This window comes from Phoxinus phoxinus, assembly GCF_949152265.1.
Source record: "Phoxinus phoxinus genome assembly, chromosome: 17".
Lineage (NCBI taxonomy): Eukaryota > Metazoa > Chordata > Actinopteri > Cypriniformes > Leuciscidae > Phoxinus > Phoxinus phoxinus.
This window is the reverse complement of record NC_136892.1, coordinates 17,439,374-17,448,026: the sequence shown is the minus strand read 5'-3', so window position 1 is coordinate 17,448,026 and position 8,653 is coordinate 17,439,374. Positions and strand designations below refer to the sequence as shown.

The 8,653-nt window shown below is 41.0% G+C and overlaps 1 protein-coding gene across 1 annotated transcript; it reads right to left on the bottom strand.

Annotated features, from left to right (window-relative positions):
* Positions 1-3,229: 3,229 nt before the first annotated feature.
* npas4b (neuronal PAS domain protein 4b) lies at positions 3,230-7,076 on the bottom strand (the record flags this gene model as incomplete). The annotated part of the gene is made up of 8 exons (XM_079586142.1): positions 6,872-7,076; positions 6,308-6,462; positions 6,123-6,225; positions 5,721-6,012; positions 5,528-5,637; positions 5,296-5,422; positions 3,346-4,730; positions 3,230-3,255 (listed from the first exon to the last, which is right to left on the bottom strand). The coding sequence occupies exons 1-8, from the start codon at positions 7,044-7,046 to the stop codon at positions 3,230-3,232; spliced, it is 2,373 nt and encodes a 790-aa protein (XP_079442268.1). The 5' UTR covers positions 7,047-7,076.
* Between the last annotated feature and the right edge of the window lie 1,577 nt (positions 7,077-8,653).

Genomic DNA, 8,653 nt, shown 5'->3' with positions numbered 1-8,653 from the left:
TTTATATATATTATTATGTAACTATTATGCTAACTACTATTAACTATACTATTATGTAAGATGTTTAATATAAATATATTTGTTTTATTCATCAAAATTAGCATTTTTCAGAAATGAAAAGAGATAGTTTTAGTGAATAATTTGGTTATTTGTCTGTTATTAAAGAGAGGTTAAATTTGCTGAAGAGAGAAACGTAAAGCATTCTGTATTATTCCCAATAATGACCACTGAACGTCAGCATTGAGCAGTCTTTGCAGCAGATATACTGACAAATCAAAAAGAGAGACATTACATAAAACTTGTTGGTGTAATGCAGGCCATCGTGAGAGGTGGACAACTGAGAATAATAATAATAATTTGTTTATATAATTTATACTTTTTTTTCTCTGCACTCAACACGCTTTGGAAGGGAGGAATATCCTCAACCTCCACCAATGTGCAGCATCCTGTATGATGTGACATCAGCCATATTGGTGGAGAGGAGACGGAGTCATGAAGCCAATCAGTGTATATGGGGATGATTAGAAGGCCATGGTGATGGACAGAGGCCAATGGGCAAATTTGGCCAGGATGCTGGGGTTACACCCCTACTCTTTTTTCAAAGGACATCCTGGGATTTTTAATGACCACAGAGAGTCAGGACCTCAGTTTAATCTCATCCAAAGGACGGTGCTTTTTGACAGTATTGTCCCCCTCATTAGGATCCACACAGACCACAGGGTGAGCACCCCCTGCTGGCCTCACCAACACCTCTTCCAGCAGCAACCATAGTTTACCCAGGAGGGCTCCCATCCCGGTACTGAATCATCCCTGCTTGAAGGACAAGTTCGGTATTTTACACTTAAAGCCCTGTTTTCAGATAGTTTCTTATGAAATAGAACGGTTAAGTTTAAAATTTGGACAGATGCTGCTGTCCCGAGAATTTTAGTTTTCTTTCGCTTTCCCCCCCACCTCCACAATGGCTGCATAGGTGCACAGGAATAATCCTTCCTAAAACGCATTAAACTTTCGTTTACAAAGACGTGAAACTCACCGAGTGGTCAGGGGTGTTCACTGATATGCTCACACAAAAATCGCTTCAAAAGATGCTTTCCAACAGGTTTTATCGTAGTTTTTGTAATACCGTACCACATAGCACATCCAAAACAAGTCAATGGAGTTGGACAAAAACTACGATAAAACATCAGAAACGATCTGAAAACAGGGCTTTAAGTGTCCTTTAACTTCAGTGGACTACCAGTCTTGGGCTACAGGGTGATATTGCTGCTGGCTATGAACATATGCCTGGGGATGAGGAAGCCGCTAAAGCTGCAATAACTTTTCAAAATAATTCTTATTTTAAAGCTTTTTGTTTTGTTTACTCTGCTAAATGTCTGCCAATATAGTTTATTAGTTGAGTCTTTCTGATGTTGCACCATGGCATTGGAGCTTATGTTTTGTTCCTCTTTGAATAGTACACACAACGTAGGTGGTTGTTTTCATCGTATTTTCCAGAAAACAAGATGAGAGCATCTTAATTTTTGCATTTCCATTATGATTTAAGTGGGCACGGGCTGTTTGTGTGGGACATATCTGGAGGACGGGTGAAGAGCGAGAGAGCAGAGAAGGGAGAGACGAGTTAAAGAGGTAAGGGTGAGTCATAAGGAGAGAGGGTCCTAATGAATGGGACGATATGAATGAGTAAGCACAGATGTGTGAAAGAGGGAGGATGAAAAGAAATCCAGCTGACTGATTGGAGGAGTGGGAGGAAAGCAGGATGAATAAGCACCTAGAAGTCCTTGTGCACCTTCCAAGCGCTCCCCATTCCCTCTTTTTCCTCCTCTTTTCAGTCCGGGGCTATTTTTATTCCTCTTCATTGCTGAAAGCACATCATTCTCACAAGGACAGGAAGACAAGACATGGGAGATTTTTATTCAGATGAAACTAATGGGTCCTGAGTATTTCTGGACACGGGGGCGGTAAAGTTGGCCCGTGGTCCGGTGTGGGAGGGTCAGCGCTGCACCGGACGTCGGACTCAATGAAAAAGGTGCATAACTGGATAATTGACAAGCAAACAATGGTTTAGGGGCACCGGAGATGGATATTGCGAATGGAAGAAATCGCTTCCCCTGGCAACAAGAGGAAAAAATGGAAGCAGATATTGAGAGGCAGGAAAGGCCATATAGGGTATTATCGTGAGCTTCCAGGTATAATGGGAAAGTGTAGGCTGACTATTCACTGTACAGCATGTGTTTGGTGGACATATATGTGTGTGTGTGGGAGGCTGATTGTCTCCACTGTGCCTCTGAGTCAAGAGCATACGTCAGGAAAAACAGATAGCACCTCATCATCTGCGTCAGTCGGTCCTAGGAAACCATGGCGACACACTAAAAAGGCAGTGAATGAAAGGGGTGATAGAGGAGGGAACAATGGAGGGGGCAGCAACAATGAACACACACCGATGAACCTCGCTTTGATGCATTTAATTGACTCTCATATACATATTTTGAAAACAAGAGCGCATCGAATTCAAGGATATTCTTTGTGAGACATTGAATACATTCTCAAAAGTAATAAAGCGTCCAAAAGGGGAGTTTCACAGCAATGCCATAGCGTAGAAGAACCATTTTGGGTTCGCCAAAGAACCCTTTCTTAGTGTGATGAACCTTTTTTTACACTCTAAGAATTGATTGTGCAATTTAAAGTTTTTATGTAATTTAAGGTTCTGCACTGAACCACTCATGCCAATAAAGAACCTTTATTTTTAGGAGTGTAAGCAAATCCTATAAAACATGACGTCTGGAAATCTCATAAAGGACAAAACATAAAGGAATACTGTTTATTATGAAGCATTTCTATGGTTTTCATGCACTGACACAATGAAAAGCAATTAGAAAGAGAGTACTGTAGGTAGGAATCAATCCTCTACTTGACCGTAGAACTCTACGATGACTTAAAAGATACAATTGTGATTCATAAACAGGTTCTTTCAGTAAAACACAGTCTTCACTATAAGTGAATACAAAGTGGCACTTGGTAAAATTGCCTTTGTTACTTAAAGTACTTTTCCCCAAAGTGACAGTCCAATATGAATAGGATGCATGTTCATGGGACTTCATGATATTGAAATATAAACATAAATAAATATTTTCAACACATTTTGATTTAACTCTAACACATTATCCCAGAAAAATAGCTTTGTAAAAGATGACAATATGCCATACTTCATCGAATAAGTCACAGACTTATGTTAAAACATGTGATCACTGGTTCCATCTGTAAGAAAAGACAGAAAAAGAACAATTTAGAAACAGTGAGACACTTTGAACATCATGCTGAAATCACTAAAACGTCATCATTTCTCACCTTGGTAGAAGATCTGTTGTCCGCCTTGATGAGGGAGTTGATACAACTCATCTGGTTGCCTCTCGGCAGGAGTCATCGGGGCGGCTGCCCCAAACACAGGTTCCATGGCGACCAGCTCCTCTAGGAGGGACTGGGCACAAGGCAGCTCAGGGGTGAGGGCAGGAAGGCCTGGATCTGTGGTGGACCCTGGGGAGGACATCATCTCCACGTCCTCTTCGGGTCTCTCTGCTTCCTGCGGCCCACCCCCGGCCATGCAATTATGGTGCGTCGACTGGACGCTACAGAAGTGGTGTACACCGTTCAAAGTCGCAGCCTCCTCCTGAGCGTAGGACGGCGCCGATGAGTAAGGTGAGGGAGGTACGGGGGAGGTGTTTGGCAGATTTGGAAGAGGGATGCCATCTACTGCTTTCTCCTCATACATAAAGACATCAATGTGAGCCAGTGAGGAGTTTGGGCCCTCAAACGATGCGTCATGAGGGGGAGCCAATGTGCTTTGTGGGTGGCTGTGACAGAAACCTTCAGCTAAAGTGCTAATATACTGAGCCAATAGCGAGATCTCCATTCTCTCTCTTTCGGTATCCTCTTCCCGAGGGAAGAAACTCAAACAGGGCTTTTTGGTGGGCGAAGCCTCTGGGGTTAAAAGGCCTTCGGGGAGGGCGTTGAATGGGAAATGGGGGACGTCTACGTAAAGAGGTCCCCTGATCTCTGGCAGCGCCATGAGAATGCATTCATCACTGCCTGGGCTGTCTGGAGTAGGAGGCAGCGTTTCATAAAGACGTTTTCGGCAGTGTTGAGCGGGACCAACGCTGGCGGAGTGGGAAGCTGAGGTTATAGGCTGCCTCATTTTAACTGCTTTGTTAGGGTCTGATTTAAAAGTCTCATCACCAAACATGAAAGTTCCCCCTCCGAGTCTTGGGGTGTAAGGGGGCGTGTAAATAAACTCCTCTGAGCTTTGGCGCTTAGGAGGAGTTTTGAATGGAGGAAGGGGTGATGGGGCAACATGGGAATGGGGGACTGTAGAAAGACTTGGGATGTTGATGTTGCTGAGATGTTCAGGGGAAACAGATACAGTCATGGCTGATCTCCACATCTGGGGACCGCCATGCGGTTGAAGGTGGCTCTCTTCATCCTGAGAAAAGCCCTGAAGGGGGTCGAGTGCCATGCTGGATGGGGCAGAGGTACTGGGGAGCTCTTCTGAGGAGCTCCGTCCAGAAGTGGTGAAGCTGAAGTCGAAGGACTGGGAGGACAGGCCACTGCTGCTGGGTGTGAAGACCTGGTCTGGGCTGGACAGAGGGTCAGAGATCTGCCGTGCCTCCTGGTACAGGAGAGCCAGCTGGTTCTGCTCTGAGTACAACTGCTGACGCACTGACCAGGCTTCAGACTCACTGAGGGATGAGTAGAGAAAATGACAGATTGTTATGATTATTCATATATGCTATTATTTTATGAATTTGGTTTATAACATGTTTTTGCATAAATGTTAAAGCAGTTTAAATATTTATCAGAATGACTATTATAATAAATTATGGTTCTATATTTAATATAATATCAGTTATAAGATAACATTTATTAAATAAAATTTAATAATAATAATAGCATTAAAAATAATAATATAAATAATAATATTTAATTATTAAAATGAATAAAAACATAAAAATTAATAGAATAGTGTGAATATGGGGACTGGCCTTGTAATAAATTATTATTATTATTATTATTTTATAATGTTTATTATTTTATAAATCCTGTATTGTACATAATTAAAAAAATGTAAAAAATTCAATAATAAATAATATAAAATAATATATAAAAAGTATTATTTTTATTAATAATTATATTACATATATTAATAATAATTATATTACTTAACAATGATAATAGTAACAAAAATTATAAATATAATTGTTTTTATTTTACAGTACATTACACTTAAACACTGGTAGCCTTTACCTTATGACGTAGTTGTGGCTGTTGATGGGATATTCTCCAGTCTCCAGCTGAAGAACAATGTAAAGCCAGACCCAAGTGTGGTCTGCCGCCTCTACCTGGACCACCATCTCCACTTGCCTCTCGTGTACTGAAAAAGGACACGACGACCAATTAATAAACCACATTTACTAGACCAGCTTTTTGATATATATTATAAACTTTTAAATATTGAGAGATAAAGTCAAGTACTCACACAGGGCGCAGTGTTGTGCAGAGGCATGAGAGAGATCACGAGGATGAATCAGACTGTACCATGAGCGAGAGCGCAGAGTCTCTATGTCGTAACCAAGGTACATGCTTACACTGTCAGAGAGAGAAATACAACGCCATCATTCCCTCACTCTCAAATGCATATTCATCATATACCGACAGTGACATTACTGTACCTGTCCTGAGCAGCATGGATTCTCATGTCCCGGCTGTGCTGAGACTGGAAACAGGAAAGGAGGAAAGACTGCTCAGCAGGAGGGGTGGGGAGAGGATTCCTAGCTGAAGAAACCTGAGGGACACTGGACTCCAGTGGGGAGCAAAAACACACCCACACTGGATTGGATGTCCAGTAGGACGATGAGTGGCATGGAGGTGGTAGACAGCGTGCCCTAACCAACGCCAGTTTGTTCCCTGATCCTTGCCTCCTTACAAACTTCGAAGTGCTGAAACGGCAGCGAAAAAGCCGGTCTGGACAAAAAGAGTTATGAGAAGAGTTAAAATTATTATTATTTTACAAATTACATTAATTTCAATTTCTTTATGTTGGATTGAGGGGTTAAACCAACAGTGTTGGTTACCTGTGTCAGTTGTGGTGATCGGGACAAGGTTGCCCCTCATGATAAAGTGGTCCGCAGGGTCTATAATGTCATACACGCTGTCACTCTGAGCCACCAGGTCCACCTGAATAAAGCAGAAATAATTAAAACATGTTCACCTAACAAATTGTTATGATGATTTAAATGTTTTCATTGATATTCCTTACCATGGAATGGCCGAGGTGCTCTGCCACGTTGTCCGACAGATGCAGGATTTTTCCTTCACTCGTCAGCACTAGGAGAAAGCCTGGTAGTGTGTGCAGCAGATCCGAGAGTTCCGGCAAAGACAGGGCGCTTCCGCTCATGTCGTGACCTGCTGCAACTGATAAAGACAAAACAAAGTTTAAAGATAAAACGTAAAGATCTATACCATAATATGTGCATCGTGAAGAAAAAATCTCAAGCAATTAGAAAGCATTCTAATGCAGCATCCACACAAATAGCTCAACATCAGCACCACAGACAGAGACCAGCTACTTTCAGAACTCTGGACAGGGGCAGAGATTCCTCAGATATCATCTAAACTTCAGATCTGCTCTAAACTCGTACAAAGTAAGGTTTTAAAAGGGTTTTGCAGCTTGATGCTGTAGAATCAGCTTTTTATGGTACCAAGTTCTTTAGAAAACCATGTAACGATGCTTTCAAGAGACTTAAAACTGTAACATCAATAACTTTATCTAACAAAAACAACAACTAAAAAACAAGAACCCTACATTTTAAGTTAACCCTACCTTGAGAGAAAAAGACGGACTTTCTTGTGTAAATGCAGGCTAGGGACATGATGTGAAGATAGGAAAGACGAGCTTTGTCGGCATCGGAGATAGGCAGAAGATCTTTCAAGTTGCGAATTTCTGCGTTGATTTGATCCCTCCGAGCCTTTGATGCTCCTTTAGTGGACCGGTACATTTTCTCGCGTCCAAAGAATCGTTGGAATGGACGAATATTTTGGGTGAAAACTGCATGCAGTTAGAGCTATTCAGCCATCATTCGGGGGAGACGCCACTTCTTCTAAGTTTTGGAGCATAAACCAACCTACTAGGTAAACATTTTTTCTTTGCTCATATATCCTCTTAAGTTTTACTGTTGGTGTGCTATTGGTCTCTCTCTCTCGCTCGCTTTCTGATGAAAACATTGCCTCCAGATCCCTTATATAGAGCGCGCGCCTGAAGAAATGATGGGAGGGGGCGTGCATAAATGGATCTGAATCTGATCGCGAAGTATCTCTGCATTTTGCTGCTGTAATTGTGACGTAGGATAAATATGGGATCCCTTTCAACGTGCAGAGCCAGATTTGGACAAATCTAAACGGAGGCAGAGGTCCAAACTCTCCACCCTGTTGCGCGCTCAGAGAAGGTGCATCTGCCGCGAGTGCTGCAAATATATATTTATTTGACTAGGGTTTATTTCTGTATTTTTCTAATATTGATGTTTATAAAAAATATTATTTCTTTAACCATACAAAATAATGCAACAGGGTTGACATGGTAAGATAGCCCCCCACTGACAAACAAAGGTAATAAAAAACAAAGTTATATATTTTTTTAAAGACCAATAAAAATGGTTAGTAGCCTACCAGAGCAAAACATTGTATACAATGTGTTTTAAAACTCTTGTGATAATCATTTCACATTTGAAAACTCAATACAACGTATGTTCAGTGTTTTTATTTCTTTTTTTTGTGTGTAGTAAACTTATAGCCTATGAATAGCCTAACGGAACAAAACAAATGGTGTTCTTTTTGATTGGAGAGAGAGAGAGAGAGAGAGAGAGAGAGAGAGAGAGAGAGAGAGAGAGAGAGAGAGAGAGAGAGAGAGAGAGAGAGAGAGAGAGAGAGAGAGAGAGAGAGAGAGAGAGAGAGAGAGAGAGAGAGATGAGCGGTCTGAAGGACACTTGTCTGGTTTTATAGTTTCTCCTTTATGTTCATGTTTATTTTAAAACCAAAAGAATCAAGGTCCTCACTCTTGTACTTTAAAGAAAAGAGATAATCTGTTGCTTGGCAACTCTCCTTTTAAAATATCCGATCAGGACAAGATAATGATCTTTGAAGTTCAATCTCAAAAAACTTTATTAAAGTAATATCATAAGTAAAAAGTTGCTCGTGTGTCATGTTATGATTCATACACTTGTAAACAATATATTGTGATAAAGTGGGATCTTATCTGCTGAGCTCTCTGTGGTCAAATTGTTCTCATATTTTCATCCTGCTTTGATCATTCAGCTGTGACATCATGACTTACCGAATTGATTCTTATTATATATTGTCTTTTGCATTTTGCTGTAATTAAGAGCCTTTATGTAGCTATATTTTAGTTACATAGGAAATTGCATGCACGCATTGTAAAAGTTTGAAATACTGAACAGCTCATGTTCTCGCCTACACATCTCCCTCCTCCCTCTACCGTTGATGAAGCCTGTTCAAACTGCAACCTTGTAACTGTGCTGGCTTTTTTCTTTTCCTTAGTCGCTCGGGCTATTTTTAACACCAGCAACAGTTTGAAACCGCTTTCAGTTTT